Raw genomic sequence first — 16,554 nt, 5'->3', positions numbered from 1 at the left:
GTTATTATTTGGAGTGCTCGTCAAACCGACTTGGCGTCGCTTTTTTGGCCTTGTTTAGCCTAGCTGGCATTAGCATCAGAGCGCAGCCATCTTTATGGAAATGCTCAGAGTTGAGCTATTTCCAGACTCTGGACCGCAACCTCCAAACATGAAGGTAAGAACTGGGGAACATAGCAAAAAATAAAATAAAATTAAAGGCCAAAGATATCTACTGTATCATCCCAGGACAAGTGTGCAGTTCGGCACGTTATTACCTGGAGTCACCACGCCATATTTTGTTTTTTATGGTATCGTAAATATGACCACCGAATAGTCACAAAAATAAACACGATCGTCCACCAGAGGCTGTTAAATCTCCGCCACGGAGACTTTTTTTTTTTTTTTTTTAAATTGGAGCCCCCATAATCCTAAAGCCTCGTGTGCAACCCCCCCCCCCCCCAAATGCCAAACGTGTTTAACATTTTAGTTAGTTCTATTCATTCATATTCAGTTAAAATTAATTCAATATTTAGTGTGGCCAGAGCACAAGTGGTGAGGTTGTTGGTGCGACTCCGGGCTTTTTGCGTGATCTTCCCACTCTTCCGTCCTCAACTCATTCCAATAACATACATGGTAGCTTGTCGATTGCTCACAAGTGTAAATGCGAGCGAGCGAAAAGGCTTGTCAATATGTGCCCTGTGGTGGCTGGGACCAGTCCTGGGTGTACCCGCCCAGAATCAGATGCGATACGTCCCAACTCACCCAACATCATCATCATAGGAATAAGCAGTATTTTTTTTTAAGAAAAAAATGTATCTGTTATTGCTACCGAGCCTGATGAGAGCTGTTTACACTAACAACATGGCTGTGAACAGCATTCTGCATAAAAAGTTGCAAGTTAAAAAAAAAAAAACACTTGAATTCCTGCTGCGAAATAGAAAATTAAAATTAGTTTCACATTGATTTGTGTATGACAAGGAGGCCAGTGGAGGGCATGACAGAGTTAAAGACACAGTGTCCATTTATTGGCTGCGTGTTTGGAATATTCTGAGCATTGTTTTGTTTTGGTTTTGTGGTGCGATTGACCTTCCAGCAGGTTGCGTCTCGCGGGAGGGCATGAAGCGGATTCCGAGCTGCTGCAAAAGTTGAAGGGGGTCAGCGGTTTCTTCACCGAGGTAGACATTGCTTAAATAGTCATAACCGACATTACCGCACATATCTTTGTACCACTCGTTTTTTTTTTTTTTTGTTTGGCTCGGTGTCTTTTTTTTTTTTTTTTTTAACCGTCATTTGATTTCAGTTTTTCCACCGTATCTTTTAGAGAGAAAGGAAATGACATTGACTACTCAAGTTATAGTATTCACTCCCCGCGACCCTTGTGAGGATAAGCGGCTCAGAAGATGGATATTATAATATATGGAGGGATGGGCCCACGCCATTTTTGTTGTTTCCGCTGTTAAAAGGTGGACCAAAAAATGAAGTTATTCTATCGGGATAATCCCAAACGGGCGGCAAAGCCTCACAAATCTGAGGTCCCAGGTTCGATGCCGCCCCGCCTGTGTGGAGTTTGCATGTTCTCCCAGTGCCTGCGTGGCTTTTCTCCGGGCACTCCGGTTTCCTCCCACATTCCGAAAACATGCAACATTGATTGGACACTCTAAAATTGCCCCGAGTTGTGATTGTGAGGGTGACCGTTTTGTCTCCATGTACCCTGCGATTGACTGGCGACCAGTTAAGGGTGTACTTTTCGTTGAGATCTGGGATAGGCTCCAGAACTCTCCTGGTTCCTTGTGAGGATAAGCGGCTAAGAAAATGGATGGGTGAAAGTTATAGTATTGCATTTTTGGGGGGCAATTCTTGGCTGTTCTTGTGTTCAGGCCGAAGCAACAAAAGCAATACTTTGTCGCCATCTGGTGGACGCTTTGTGTTTGACATTAGGCTTAACTCACAGGTCGTTTGTTTCTTTTCCCTTTTTTTCGTTGGCGGAATGTGCATACTAGACCGAAAATGAAAGTAAGTTCGATGCAGCTACGAATAGCCTTTGCCAGACAATTTCCTCGCATTTCCTAACGTGGATGATATGGCAAAAAATGGAGTTTAATGCGCGAGCGGGCGTATTTCTGCAGGAACATGGAGAAAATGTCCCGGGTGAGCACGGCGCTGGGCAGCGGCGCCGTCGGCGGTCGGACCATGTTCTGCCACTTGGACGCCCCCGCCAACGCCATCAGCGTGTGCCGCGACGCCACGCAGGTGGTGGTGGCCGGCCGCAACATCTTCAAGATCTTCGGCCTGGAGGAGGAGCAGTTCGCGGAGAGGATGAACCTGCGCGTGGGCCGCAAGCCGTCGCTCAACCTCAGCTGCGCCGACGTCATGTGGCACCAGACGGAGGACAACCTGCTGGCCACCGCCGCCACCAACGGCGCCGTGGTGACGTGGAACCTGAGCAAGCCGTCCCGCAACAAGCAGGACCAGCTGTTCACCGAGCACAAGCGGACGGTCAACAAAGTCTGCTTCCACCCCAGCGAGGTTTACATGCTGCTGAGCGGCTCGCAGGACGGCTTCATGAAGTGCTTTGACCTGCGCAAGAAGGAGTCCGTCAGCACTTTCTCGGGTAATCGGCGGCGAGGCCACGGCACGACCACATCAAGCTAATCTCCTCGCGTCGACGTGCCGGAATTCCCGGCCCATTAGCCGCCACTTTTTCCGGTTTACGCGGTGTGCATTTTTTTTTTCTCTAACGGCCGTAAAGGGGGCACTCGAGCGAAAAAAGGTAAGCGTGAGACCGGTGGAATATACGTGCCGAGGAAGCGACTTTTACCGGCCCCGTTGGCGCTGCGCTCGCGTGTTGCTGGCGCGTCTCCGCGATATTTACCGGTAAGTTTTATTTCAATCGGCCCTGTTAGCTCGGCGCTAGCGTTAAACAGTCTTTCTGAGTAAATATGTCGTGTTTTAACCCATTCGTGGGCAGCGTCCCATTTTTGCGACGTCGTGGTTTTCACGCATTATATCCTTCAGTATATCATCAAAATATTGAAGTGTTTTAATCTGAAGTCATAATTTGGTATCAGGAGAGGATAACTCGTCGGTCAGAGTTATTTCCCTTTCCTTCCTGACCCAACATGGCTGCTTCAAGTACACGTGGAGCATTTTCCAAGAGAATAAAAGGCAGAAGGGTCAGTACGCAACCGAGTTTGTCTTCAAAATGCTAATCCATCAGTATTATTAATGCGGAAGTGTCGTTCTAGAATAAGAATTCATTAATATGCATATCTCGAGTATGTGCCACTTCACAGAACTGATAATTGACATCTCTTTTGCCCTTTGTTTTATGCGTTAAACGAAAAACAAGTGTTATTTCCTTGATTGTGGCCAAAAAAAAAAAAAAAACGTGAGTGGATTAATGTGGGTTTTACAGGTCCGGCCCTGTTAGCGCTGCGCTAACGTGTTACTGCCGTGTTTCAGTTTTTTTTTTTTTTTTTTTTTTTTAAATAACCGGTCCTGTTAGCGCGGCTGCGTTAGCGTTAGCGTGGAAGCTTGCGTTAGGATGGCGGTTAGCGTTAGCTCGTGTTTCAACGCCGGATTCACTTGCGGCTTTTACACGGCTGCGGCGTACGTATGTACCAAAATGGTATTTCCTTTTACAAATGTACCGGGTGAGGCTTATAACCAGGTGCGCTCTGTAAAACGGGAATTACGGTAGCTCGTTGGGAAGAAGACGGGGTGGGGGAATAGGGAAAGATCTGTTCTCCCAAAAATTGTGTACTGTTTCCCAAACGGCGAACTTCCAGGTCTTCGCCGTACAACGTTGAATTCGATTGCAGTCAATTCACGGAACGCCACATTTTCATTGGGACGCCCTTTTGGTACGGCAGGTCAGTCGGAGAGCGTGCGCGACGTCCAGTTCAGCATGAAGGATTACTTCACCTTCGCCGCTTCTTTCGAGAACGGCAACGTCCAGCTGTGGGACATCCGACGGACCGACCGCTGCGAGCGGATGTTCACCGCCCACCGGGGCCCCGTCTTCTGCTGCGACTGGCATCCCGACGACAGGTACGATCATTTTTATGCATAGATACTCGTGTTCCGCAAGTACCTGTGCGATGTCCCATTTTCAGGGGCTGGTTGGCCACGGGGGGCCGGGATAAAATGGTGAAGGTGTGGGACATGACCACGAACCGCGCCAAAGAGATCTACTGCGTCCAAACCATCGCCTCGGTGGCGCGGGTCAAGTGGCGTCCCGAGAGGAAGTTCCACCTGGCCACCTGCTCCATGATGGTGGACCACAACATCTACGTGTGGGACGTGCGGCGGCCCTTCATCCCCTTCGCCACCTTCGAGGAGCACAAGGACGTCACCACGGGCATCGTGTGGCGCCACCAGCACGACCCTCAATTCCTGCTGTCGGGCTCCAAGGACAGCACGCTGTACCAGCACATGTTCAAGGACGCCACGCGGCCCGTGGACAAGGCCAACCCCGAAGGCCTCTGCTTCGGCCTGTTCGGCGACCTGGCCTTCGCCGCTAAGGAGAGTCTCATCAGCAACGACGCTAACAGGAAGCCTTACCCCGGAGGCGACCGCCGCTACCCCATCTTCTTCTTCAAGAAGCCCGACCCCACGGAACAGTTCGCCCACGTGTCCAGCGCCCTCAGCGTCTTCGAGACGGACTTGGACAGCAACCGCATGGACTGGTTCGTCAAGACGGCGCAGCTCTACCTCCTCGGCGGCAAGCCGTTCGCCGAGCTGTGCGATCACAACGCCGAGGTGGCCCGCGAGCTCAAAAGGCCTCAGGTAGCGAAACGCCGGCGTCTTCGGGCGCCGACGACCAAAATCTCGAGTTCGAAGCTTCACGGGGGATCGTTTTTCCGTAGCTGCAGTTTTGCTCGACTAATCGATGGCAGGGTTCGATCCCGGACCCGCCTGGGTGGGCGGAGTTTGCATGTTCTCTCCGTGCCTGCGTGGGTTTAAATTGCCCCCAGGTGTGATCGAGTGCGATTGGTTGTCTGTCTCGACGTGCCCTGCGATTGTCTGGCGACCAGTTTAGGGTGTACCCCGCCTACTGCCCGTTGACAGCTGGGATAGGCTCCGGCGCTCCCCGTGACCCTTGTGAGGATAAGCGGCTAAGAAAATTGATGGATGGATGGATTGATACAAATTAGGCACAAAAACGCTGCTTTTGATGAACACTTAGGCCTACTAGACTACTCTATCTTCAAGTTGCCTGAGTGGCGGTACGAGTATTTTTTTATTTTTTGTTTCCATCATTCGACCAAATGCAAATAATTAAATTCAGTTAAAAGGTATAATACGCAAAGCATCACTACCATGGATCGTCTCCTCAATCACACAAAAATGAATTTCATTTTAATTAAAAACCTTTTACTTAAATCTCAAACCTATTTATAGCACAGTGGACGCAGTAATTAAGTTGTAAAAGTCCTCTGACAGTCCCCACGGGGGTTTGAACTGAGGCTTGTGAGGATAAGTGGCCAAGAAAATGGATGGACGGATAATCAATGGCATAAATCGGCGGCACACTCGATTCTACAAATATTCGACAGCTGCTTAACTGCTCTGTAGAGCTTCAGCGACCCGATTTTTCTCGACATTCGCAGGTTTCCACAACATGGACGATGCTGCGAATCATGTTCTCCGACCCGGCAAACATCGCCACTCCCGGTCCGAACCACCTCAGTAAACTCGGCACCTTACCTCTAATGAACAGGTGCCGACTAATCCTCGCGCTTCTCCCCCTCCCCCTCCCCCCCCCCCCTTCCCATATTAACGCCAGAATTCACTTTAGCGATTCCGCCGATTGGTTTTCAGCTTCAGCATGAAGGAGGTTGGCTCGGCCTTGGGCAACGAGAGCAGACTGGAGCGCAACAAAGGCGACAGCAGGCAGGACAACATCTGCTTGGAGCCTGAAAATATCAGCAATAATAATGAAGGTGAGCGCATTGGTGGAAGGGGATAGAAGGCAATAGTGGTTGGTAAAATAGTGAGCAGGTTAGCGGCCTCCAGAGCGCACCCGGTACATTTGTAAAGGAAATACCATTTGGTACACACACACACACACACATACATACATAAGCCGCAGCTGTGTAAAACCCGCAAGTGCCCAGATTGAAACGCGACATATTTACAAAGAAAGTTTCACGCTAGCTAGCGCTAACGCTAACAGGGGCGGTTGAAATAAAACTTAACCGGTAAATATCACTGAGACACGCCAGCAACACGCTAGCGCAGGGGGTCACCAACGCGGTGCCCGCGGGCGAATGGTAGCCCGCGAGGTATGTTCTAAAAATATCGTAGGCCACAAATTGGTACTATTATTTGTGCTTCAAATTCTGAATCTGACTTGCATACGTGGATTAAAATTTTAAAATGTCATTTCTACAATAAATTAAAACAAAAATATTTTATGTACGTGTATTGAACCGAGTCTGAAATTTGTTGCGTAGCCCTCAGCCTCAAAAGGGTTGCCGAGCCGGTAAAAGTCGCTTCCTCGGCACATATATTCCGCCGGTCTCATTTTTTTCTCTTTTCCGCTCGGGTGCCCCTTTGCAGCCGTTAGAAAAAAATAACACAAATTAGTCACATCGCCGCATAAACCGCAGGGTTGAGACCGTGTGGAAAAAAGTTGCGATTTATAGGCCGGAAATAGACGCTAATAATGGTGGACTTGACAAGCCCTGCGTTGTTGTTTGGCAACGTGGATGAGGGGAACCCGCGTGTTGTTTTTGCCTTCAGAAAACGAGGAGACGGAAGGCAGCGAGGGCCAAGCCGAGTATTTGTTTGGTGACGCCGAGCTGGATGACGACGATCTTTACTCGGTGGAGCACGACAACCAGACAGGTGGGGCAGTCGCGAGTCCCTTCGTACGTTAAATTGTTTCATACTTTAGCGGTCATTGATACAAAATGTCACCACGTCGCGTGGCAGCAGAGGAGCAAGAGTGCACCCTCCCCCAGGAAGCCTTCCAGCTGCGCCACGACATCCTGGACAACCCGTCGGCCCCCGAGCACCTCCAGCAGGACAAGGCCGACTCGCCGCACGTCAGCGGCAACGAGGCCGAAGTCACGTGCCTGACGCCCATCGAGTCCTTCTCGCTCATTTCCATCTCGCAGCCGCTCTTCACGCCCGACCTGCCCGCCAGCTTCTTCTGCCCCATCGTGCGCGAGATGCTCAGTTACTACGCCGAGAAGGGCGACGTGCAGATGGCCGTGTCGGTGCTCATCGTCTTGGGGGAGCGCATACGGAAAGAGATTGACGACCTCACGCAGGTACTAGAACGCCGTCTCATTTTTGGATACATACATTAGGCTGTCAAACAGATGATGTGATGACTTATCGAAGACTTACAGTACAGCCTCGGTTCTCGAATGTACCTGTTCCCGTTCGACATTTTTAGCGTTAGCTCGTGTTTCAACGCCCCCGACAAAAACCGGAAATAACTGAACGCGCGCGGCCCGACCAGCTGACCCACCCGCGACGCCCTTTGTTTTTGTCAATTTAAAAGAACCCTTGGGGGGGAAAAAAAAAAAAAAAAAAACTGAAACAACATAACTTGCGTGGCGGTTGATTCAGTTTTTGAACCGCCTTCTTGAACCGGTTGTGGTCAAGGACCAAGGCTCTACTGTACTAATTTAGCATAAAGGCGTTCCTCTGAGATCAACCTCGGGTCCATGTGTTTTTTTTTTTTTTTTTTTTCAATTTTTGTTGGTGTCCTTTCCCATGTCAGATTGAACAGATTAATCATAGGTTATTAGTGACACTTTAAAGCCCCTCTGATTCACAACTACAGACAATTAGCTTGATGATCTGAAACATTTAATTACGTGTTATGGAACAAAATCGGAAAAGCTGCTCATTTACTCAACATTGTTTTCACTCGAATGGCTGCCAGGTGTCAGTTTTTTTCTTAGCTCGCGTATGCGCTTTGCCTCTTAGGAGCACTGGTACATGTCGTACATCGACCTGCTGCAACGCTTCGAGTTGTGGAACGTGTCCAACGAGGTGATCAAGCTGAGTACGTGCAGCGCCATCACGTGCCTGAATCAGACCTCCACCACGCTGCACATCAACTGCAGCAACTGCAAACGGCCCATGAACAACAGGGGCTGGATTTGCGACAGGTACTTTCTCTTCATTGACATCACCACCCACACCCACACCCACAGCAAAGTTGTTGAATTTTCCGAGACAAAATGTCTGTTTTTTTTTTTTTTTTTTGTCCACGTCCCGCAGGTGCCACCAGTGCGCCAGCGTGTGCGCGGTGTGCCACCACGTGGTCAAAGGTCTGTTTGTGTGGTGCCAGGGCTGCAGTCACGGCGGCCACCTGGAGCACATCATCAACTGGCTCAAGAGCAGTCCGCACTGTCCCGCCGGCTGCGGGCATCTGTGCGAGTACACCTGAACTCACCACGGACAGGCCCAGTAATCAATCAATCAATCAATCATTCTCACGCAAACACACTAACGCAAAGACCCATAAAGACGCAGCCGCACGACCAGCGATGCGCAAAGAACTGGACGGACCCACACTACCAAATGCGCACACTCACACAGACCAATCAGACCTCATCCTTCCTTTTTGTGGCGGTTCTCCTCGCCGAACGGAGAACGCGTCGCTCGGTGCTTTTCGGATTCAGACTGAAGGATCATGAAGCGGAATCACGTTTGCACTTGAATGTGGGGATTCGTATACGAACAGATGTGATGTAAGAATATACATATATATATATATATATATATATATATTTTTTTTTTTACATCCGACATCCCTTTTGTGCCAGTCCCACTCCATCTCGGAAGCGCAGCGTCAGCAGATTTTGAATGATTTCGAACTCAACTAAGCAAATACACAAATGGAAAGCTGAAATTTTGTCTTCTTTTATTTGGATTCAATGATTTTTGGACTGGATTTTATACAGTATATAATTTTTTTCCAGTTGAAAATTTTGGACTGGATTATATACATATATATATTTTTTTTCCAGTTGAAAATACAGCTGTATTTCTAAAAAATGCTGTCAAAGTAAAGCGCTGTGAATATTTTCCAAATACACAAGTTTGATTAGGAATATGCTCCATATGGTGGAATTTGGTTTTTAGACTATATTACTGTACTTGTACACACCAGCGTCCGAAAGTTTAAAAGAGTCGATAACTTGAAAAACATTTATTTTGAGAGATTTTCGTTATGAATACATTCAGCAGGACATTGCCAAACCTCCAAAATTTTGCTCTAAGAGACGAATCAATAAGCTTACTCGGAGATCAGATAAAACATAAATCCTCAAAAATTAAAATAATTTGTGCTTATTTTTTATAATTTACTGATGAGTTTATAAAAAATAGTTTGGGCATTTCATGGACTATTATTTTACTAAACTACATTCTTATGAATTGAGCAAGTTAAGATAAAATGAAACTTCCGACTGCACTCACTCTTGATATATACTAAAAGCTCGGCGGAACAAATTGAAGAACCGAACGGGCCTGCGTTGCGGCCCGCCGGCTCCCATCCTTTTGCCGCCGTGGACCTAGAATCTCATTTCCCAGCGTTTCCGCCGTGGAGAACCAACGCGAGCGTACCAGGGTCACGGGTCCCCCTACCACTCGCCTGCTTGTCACGAGGCCGTCAGGCGTCGGCCGCATCTGGCGTGCTCCGATGCGTCCGGGTGGGCTGCGTCCGACCCGGTCTCCCCCCTTGGCATTGTTCAGGGTGGTCATTTCACCCTCCGTCATTGTTGCAGAAGCCACTGTGACAAAGACCAGATGTTTGCTTTTACTCGTCACCTTTAAAATTTGCAAATACCATCAAATCTATTGAGGGGGGGGGGGTGAACTTCAATCTTAATTAAGAAATCATAATGCTGAAAAAGTGAAGTATCGTGAGTCTGCTTCACATTTCCACATGTCTGCATGTAGCTTTAAGGGGGCAGACTATTGAACAGTCGTCACCAGTGATGTTAAAAAAAAAAAAAAAAAAGAAAGAACGACAGACTGGATGGCTCACTGGCCACCAAAACTGAAGTCGCCATCCGCCATCTTGATACTCCCAAAAGAAACATGACGACCTGTGCAGCAAAAGCAATTAACTGCGTTCATGTGAGAAAATATTCCACAGGTAAGTTAGAAAGATTTACTTTGACACTGTTAAAGTTTGTTTGTAAAGTTGTTGTTTTTTTTTCTGATGAACTTAATTCACTTGAACAAAGTTTTGTTTACGGTTGTTGTTGTTCACTGTTCACTCTCTGCTTCATCTTTTATAGGCCGACGTTTTTTTTTGCGAAAAAGTGATGTAAATATTTTCCCAAACTTCATTGGTGGATAAGCAAGAAAACACATTTTCTATGAAATTTTTGATGAATTTCATAGTACAGAACTCTGCAAATTGAGTTTGATTTTTCAAATTTGAGGAAACAAGTTGAAATTTTCTGTCTGAAATAGGACGTTGCAGAGACAACAAATGAACTTTTAGCATTTAGCACGTATTTTCCCATTGCAAGTCCTTCGGTTTAGGTCCAAAGGTATATGTAACTGATTGAACTTAAGGTTTAATGCTTTTATGACAAAAAATGCTCAGTTTTTGCTGTGTTGTGATGATAGTTCTTCACAGCGTATTTTGGGAAAAGTTAACATGTCACGGAAATCAGGCCCTAGCTAATATGCAAGCTTTCTTGCTAGCCACGGTGTTCTATGTCTTTCCTTTGCACTTTGCCTTTTTTGACTTATCAAATTGAATTAAAAATCCTTCATGTTAACAGAACTAAAAAAAAATGTCAAGCTCACACGACCAGTTTTAATTCTACGTGCCAAACTTTGAGGAAAAACCCAGCAATAATCCAACCTGTAAACCGTGTCCTCCACACGTTTTGGGAGTACCAAGATGGCGCCTAACTTGCGTCAACCAACCAACACACCGCTAGATGTGTATGCACTGTGCAGTCTTATTTTTTAGGTCAGCGCTTGTTTCTTTTTGCAAATGTTTTCATTTTGTCCGATTTTATCAACAGTTGAAAGTGCATCGGTACGTGCGGTTCTCCTTATCTGAATATTGTCTGTTACTCAAAATTTGGGTTTGCAACACAAAGCGAAAAAAAATAATTACACTAAAATTGAAAACCCGACAGCTCGTAAGTTGGAAAACCTCAGAAGTCAAGGTAACTATTTTTCTTTTATCAATTTCCCATATTGTGTTGTTACTTAGTTTTTTGTTTGGTTTTTTTTACTCACCTGGAAAGTTTAAGGCCTTTCCCAACTGTCTGCCACTTTTTCAGGAGCGCTCAGCCGCCTCAGACTCTGGAGGACGCTTTGTAAGGTGTTCGCTGCTCGGATGAAACGATCGCCATGAGGGCCGCGTTCGCGCAATCTTTTGTGGGCGACTTCAAGTGACGGCCTTACCCAGTTCTTCTTCGTGCGAGTTGAGTTTCTTCACAAGCTCCCCCGCTGGATGGATGGACGGTAAATGAGTATGTAAAATTGTTCATATTTGCATTTTTTAAAAAATTATTATGATCCAGCATGGCGACCACTCACTCGCGTCACTTTTCACCTGCCCGCCATTCAACAACGCGAGCAGTTCCGAGCAACACGCGCGGGCTTTCGCCGACGCGGCGTTCATGTCCTGGATCAGCCGGTGGTTCTCCACCAGCTCGCCGTGGACCCTCCTCCAGGCCATCTTGTCCTCCATCAGGCATCCCTCCATCACGGTACGCAGCTCCTTCTCCTGCGACACCTGACTCTGCAGGGCCTCCACCTCCTCGCAGCGCTTATGTGAACGAGGCGAGTGGACAAGTTAGTCCTTCCGGGCAGGGAAACGCCCGTGTCTATTTTCCGGTGTGCCGTAGTAGTAGAAAGGTAGCGCTTACTTTGTGCAGCTGAATGGCCATCTCCTGCATCTCGGCCTCCAGCTGGTCGGCGTAGGACTGCTCCAGGGCGTCGCTGGGGGGGCGAGCGCTGCTGTGCCACCTTGCGATCGCTGAGGTCATCTTGCGCTTGGGACCAAACAAGCTGCGGGGTATTTTTGCTTTTAAAAACTTGGGATTTTTCACTGCACGCTAGCACAGTGCTAACGCTAGCGCAGCACTGACACGCCCGGTAAAAAGTCACTTCCTCGGCACATGTATTCCGGTCTCACTCTCACCTTTTCTGCTCGAGAGCCCCCTTGCAGCCGTGAGAAAAAAATGCACAAATTAGCCGCATCGCCGCATAAACCGTAGGGTTCCAAGCGTGTGAAAATGCTGCGGCTTGGAGGCCGGAAATTACGCTAATTTCTCCTGATGCCATACTACAAGCTTTGAAACAAAATGCGCGGCCGGTTTGTGAGTTTTGGCCTACAGTCGCGGGTTGTCAATACAGTTACGGAAAGGATCAAAAAAAATGAACCGGGAACTGTCTTTCCACTTCTTTGGAGTGGCGTCGTATCTGTAACTTGCTTGTGATTCAATCATCAGGCCCTTACGTGATTCCAATTTCCTTCAGGTCGTTCTCAGTCAGGGTGAGAAAAATGCGGAGATCGATGTCTTGCTCCTCGAGTAAAGGCAGATACTTGGAGAAGCCGAGTTGCTCCAAGAACTCTGCCAGATCCTACAGAAATAATAACAATAGTAAAAGGTCAAATATTTGAGACCTTACCAGACATACCTTTGGACCACTGTAGGACGGCGGAACATGCGAGCACATCCCCGCCGTTCCGCCGTGAACTGCCTCGTTGCCAGGGTGGCGACTTTTGCCTTTGGAGTGATGAGCCTTAGTTACTCGACGCGAGCTGCTCTTTTTGGACTGGTCGGAGTCCTGGCAGGGCAGGGCAGGGCAGGGGGGGGGAGGGGAGGGGAGGGGGGTGTCAGGACGGGACATCGGTGGCGGGGCTCGGTCCGCTCGCTCACCTCGTTGCTCTCCACGGAGCCTTCCCAGCCCATCACGTGAGGCAGACCTTCGCTGCTGCTGCTGCTCCTCATGGTGGGCATGTCGTTGTCGAAGAACGGGCTGTCGTCTGCACACATTCGCTGTTCTTTTGGTACTCGGCGACTGAACCCCATGAAATGATAACTTTGCCGCGTGGTCAGTAAAATATAGAGGTGGAGCTCGGATGTTGCGGAAAGTGGAGGAAACTATTTGATTCCCCTTAATTGGTCGCGGGATTTATTTACTATTATTTTTCCAGCGCAAACCGTGTGACTCGTTTCAATAAAGTTCGGAAAAACGCGGGGGCGGACGTGCGCCTTCGCCTCGGCCCAATCTTACCTCTGCTGCTGTTACTCTGCCCGTCCAGCTCATTGATGGGCGAGGTCACGTCGCGAAAGCGGATGCCGTCGCTCTGCCCGTGGCCGGCCGACGCGGCGCGAGGCTCTGATGTCGGAAAACAAAATGGCAGCGTGCGCGTGGGGGGTCGTTGGTTCGCGCGTGCGGCGTTTACCGCTCGGTCCCCCGGCCCGGCCGGCGCCCCCGACTCGGAACTTGGCGATGGCCTGGGGCCCGTCGTGGATGCTGACGCCTTTCGCCCGGCCGCGGCTCGCTCGCGGCCTCGACGGGGCGCCGTCGGAGTCCTCGGAGGAGCTGAGGTCTTCGAAGTGTCCTGACGGGTGCCGGTCCAAAAACACAACAATATAGTTCATTCAATACAATTTTAAAGTCTCGTGGGACAATACCTGTATTGTATATATTTTTTGTAATGTTTATGCTCTGATTAGAAAATTGTGAATCAGAAGTTTGTTTGTTTGTTTGTTTTTTAAAAAAAAAAAAAAAAAACTAGCATTATTGTCCAGTACCGGCTTTGTTCCTGGGAGCGTGCGAGTCAATGAGGCTGGCGATCTTGGTGTAGCCGTACAACATGGCGAGGGCTCGGGCCGTCTCCCCTTTGGCGTTGCGCTCGTCCGCTTTCACCTTCTGCGGAGAAAAGACATAAAAGCATCAGATGTCACGACCTCTTCATTTTACTCATCATTTATTTTGTACATAGAGATATCATGTTAATCCTTACGGAAGCGCATTCCTGCCACACCAAAAAAAAAAAAAAAAAAAATCGCGTTGCACATTATCATCTGAATCGCTTCACATGATAATGTGAAAATGATGTGAATCGTTGCACATTAGAATGTGAATCACACATTGCTGTTACCCCCCCCCAAAAAAAAACATTATAACGTGAATCGTTTCACATTCTAATGTGAAAACAGTGTGAATTGTTTCACATTATAGTGTGGTTAATTACATGTGATTCGTTTCAAATTATAACGTACAAAAGTAATAAATAAATAAATTTCATCCCTCACCCCCCCCCCCAAAAAATGCAATTACTTCCGGTTTGGGTGGGCCGCAGCAATACGCTTCCGTAATAGAAGATCTGAGTTGATGTACAGCAATGTATACGTTTAATATATAACTCTGAAAGCTCTGCACCCACCCGAACCGGAAGTTTATAATGTGAAATTATTTACATTATAACGTGTAATTAACCACATTATAATGTGAAATATATCACGTTATAATGTGGTAGCGACTTTTTTTTTTGGGGGGGGGGTGAGAGCAATATATGTTCCGTACATCCTCCGTAGTAGGCCGTGACTTAAAAAGAGTAGGAAAATGGGGGAAAGATATTTGTGAACTTCGACTGCTCCTCACATGATCCAGCAGGTACTGAACGATGATTTCGTGTCCAGAAGCGGCGGCCTCCATCAGGGGAGTAAATCCAGACCCGGGCTCCCTGTGGGTGAGTCAATAAATAATGGCTGTTCCCTGCAATTTGTACAACTTCATTTTCATCGAGATCTTTTCGAGAGGTTAATTTAAAAAAAAAAAAAAAAAGCAATCAATTGAGATGCGATTGCATAAGTCTGCACACCCTCTTATAACTGGGGTCAGAAATGAATATACTGATACTACAAATTCTTACCTCACGTTGGCATCCGCGTTGTTATCGAGCAGGAACTTCACCATCTGCTGGTGACCCGTGCTCGTACAATGGAAAAGAGCCGTCCAGCCCCGAGAGTCCTTCACCTCCAACTCCGCGCCTTGCTTTTGGAACCGAGAGGGGAAAACGTTTTTTTCCGGGAGCGATCAAGAGGGGAGCACAAAACAGACGACAGTGAGGAATTTAGAGGGGTTTTTTTGTACGTGGAGCAGAAAGTAGGCAATGCTTTCGTTCCCACAGCTGGCCGCCAGCATCAAGGGGGTCTGCCCTTTCGCCGTGGTGGCGTTGACGTTGACGCCCGCCTCCAGCAAGAGATTGGCGATGTTGTCGTGGCCGATGTACGACGCGTACATCAGGGCTGTCCATCCTCCGACGTTCTTCCCATTTAGGTCCACCTCGCGCCTGGAGAAACACAACAGAGGCTCTTATCCACACGTCTTCCTTTGGGTGGTTCGTGTTGATGAACTTATTTGACTAGTAGTTATGTTTAACTTGGTTTCGGGTGATGAGGAGGTATTGGGACTGGGGGGCATGTAAAATGTTATGCCCCATAACATCCACAACAGTTTGAGAAACCCTGGACAACAACATCCAAGCAATAAAAGTGAGCGTGAGCACCTTTGAATGCACTTCGCCACCACGTCGTACTGGCCGATGGAGCAGGCGGTATGGATGTCCAGCGGGACGTCCAGCTCCTCGGCGCTCACCAGCGACTCCCCCAGCCACAGCGAGAGACTCGCACCCAGCTGCTCGGACTCGCTGGCCTCGTCGCTCAGCTCCGACATTCTCGGTGCGAACAAAGTACGACCAAGCTTCACCTTTGTCGTTACGGCAGTTTTCTCCAACTGTGTCCGAGCTCCGCGCGAGTCCCCGTGAGACCAAGTTAGCTTACTCGAGCTAGCTTGAACTTCCCTTCCAATTTACAACTTTGCCCACGGTTGTCACCTACCCAGTAACGAATTCACTTTTCAGTGCTCTAACTTTATACTAATCTATAGCATGTAGTAAGCGTAATAACAAAAACAACAACAACAACAAAAAAACACTTTTTTCTCACGGCTATAACTTTTCTCGGCGTAATTCAAGTTGTGTTCCTGAGTGAGCTAACGAGGCTCCCCCATTTCCGGTTGTTCTTCAAGTTTCATGCGAGCACGTCAAAATAATGTGTTACTGACATTTTTCAGGTATCCTTAGGAATACCATTTTAAAATGCTACTCTCTCTGTGGGTTCACTGTGTATTAAGCCGTTATAGCTACTTTAATTTAATAAACATTTTAATTCATTAGCTAGTGTGACCGTATGTCAAAATTGGGTACATTTTTCAAACGCCACGAAGGACGACACAAAATATCAAATGTTGTAAATAGCAAGAGTTATGATTGAGAGCTTGGGAGTGATCAGCATTTTTGTTAAGAGTGCGTTGCTATGGCGACCCAGTGGGACAAGCTGAAGGTCCCCACAACAACAACAACAACGGTTTGCATCGTTAGCAAAGTCGTGCAAACACGTTAGTTTTCTTTAAATGTTTAAAAGTTGGAAAAATATTTCATTGGGAAAACAACTAGACATCTCTAACTTCAGAAGATCATTCAAAAGTATGTTTATTACATCCTAGTCGGGGCAGAATGGTGGTTAGCATGTCTGCTTTAAAGTCAAAAAG

At 47.7% G+C, this 16,554-nt stretch overlaps 2 protein-coding genes across 5 annotated transcripts; one reads left to right on the top strand and one right to left on the bottom strand.

Annotated features, from left to right (window-relative positions):
- The first annotated feature begins 13 nt into the window (after positions 1-13).
- Positions 14-8,691, top strand: wdr24 (WD repeat domain 24). Of its 4 annotated transcripts, none has more exons than XM_061810404.1 (11): positions 14-154; positions 1,073-1,154; positions 2,106-2,590; positions 3,852-4,029; positions 4,095-4,767; positions 5,592-5,701; positions 5,803-5,924; positions 6,727-6,831; positions 6,922-7,259; positions 7,927-8,111; positions 8,224-8,691. In XM_061810404.1, the coding sequence occupies exons 3-11, from the start codon at positions 2,110-2,112 to the stop codon at positions 8,390-8,392; spliced, it is 2,361 nt and encodes a 786-aa protein (XP_061666388.1). In that variant the 5' UTR covers positions 14-154; positions 1,073-1,154; positions 2,106-2,109; the 3' UTR covers positions 8,393-8,691. The 4 variants fall into 4 exon arrangements, with proteins under 4 accessions (XP_061666388.1, XP_061666385.1, XP_061666386.1 ...); XM_061810401.1 differs by having other exon boundaries at positions 6,919-7,259; positions 8,224-8,690; XM_061810402.1 differs by having other exon boundaries at positions 16-154; positions 1,076-1,154; positions 6,919-7,259; positions 8,224-8,690.
- A 313-nt stretch (positions 8,692-9,004) lies between these two features.
- Positions 9,005-16,074, bottom strand: anks3 (ankyrin repeat and sterile alpha motif domain containing 3). Its single transcript, XM_061810405.1, has 15 exons — positions 15,512-16,074; positions 15,097-15,295; positions 14,876-14,997; positions 14,605-14,686; positions 13,752-13,869; positions 13,400-13,558; positions 13,228-13,332; positions 12,870-12,976; positions 12,628-12,777; positions 12,446-12,570; positions 11,853-11,994; positions 11,521-11,752; positions 11,386-11,430; positions 11,218-11,309; positions 9,005-9,740 (listed from the first exon to the last, which is right to left on the bottom strand). The coding sequence occupies exons 1-14, from the start codon at positions 15,676-15,678 to the stop codon at positions 11,227-11,229; spliced, it is 1,836 nt and encodes a 611-aa protein (XP_061666389.1). The 5' UTR covers positions 15,679-16,074; the 3' UTR covers positions 9,005-9,740; positions 11,218-11,226.
- Positions 16,075-16,554: the final 480 nt, after the last annotated feature.

Source organism: Syngnathoides biaculeatus, chromosome 22 (genome assembly GCF_019802595.1).
Source record: "Syngnathoides biaculeatus isolate LvHL_M chromosome 22, ASM1980259v1, whole genome shotgun sequence".
Lineage (NCBI taxonomy): Eukaryota > Metazoa > Chordata > Actinopteri > Syngnathiformes > Syngnathidae > Syngnathoides > Syngnathoides biaculeatus.
The sequence above is the reverse complement of the archived record's forward strand: the minus strand, read 5'-3'. Positions and strand labels throughout refer to the sequence as shown.

Excerpts from the sequence above, each read along its gene's own strand:
- wdr24 (XM_061810403.1), top strand. The coding sequence starts at position 2,110 with ATGGAGAAAATGTCCCGGGTGAGCACGGCGCTGGGCAGCGGCGCCGTC. Across the intron at positions 2,591-3,851 it reads GTCCGTCAGCACTTTCTCGG|GTCAGTCGGAGAGCGTGCGC; the intron begins GTAATCGGCGGC and ends TTGGTACGGCAG. Across the intron at positions 7,260-7,926 it reads AGATTGACGACCTCACGCAG|GAGCACTGGTACATGTCGTA; the intron begins GTACTAGAACGC and ends TTTGCCTCTTAG.
- anks3 (XM_061810405.1), bottom strand. The coding sequence starts at position 15,678 with ATGTCGGAGCTGAGCGACGAGGCCAGCGAGTCCGAGCAGCTGGGTGCG. Across the intron at positions 14,687-14,875 it reads AACGCGGATGCCAACGTGAG|GGAGCCCGGGTCTGGATTTA; the intron begins GTAAGAATTTGT and ends ACTCACCCACAG. Across the intron at positions 11,995-12,445 it reads CTGAAGGAAATTGGAATCAC|CTTGTTTGGTCCCAAGCGCA; the intron begins GTAAGGGCCTGA and ends AATACCCCGCAG.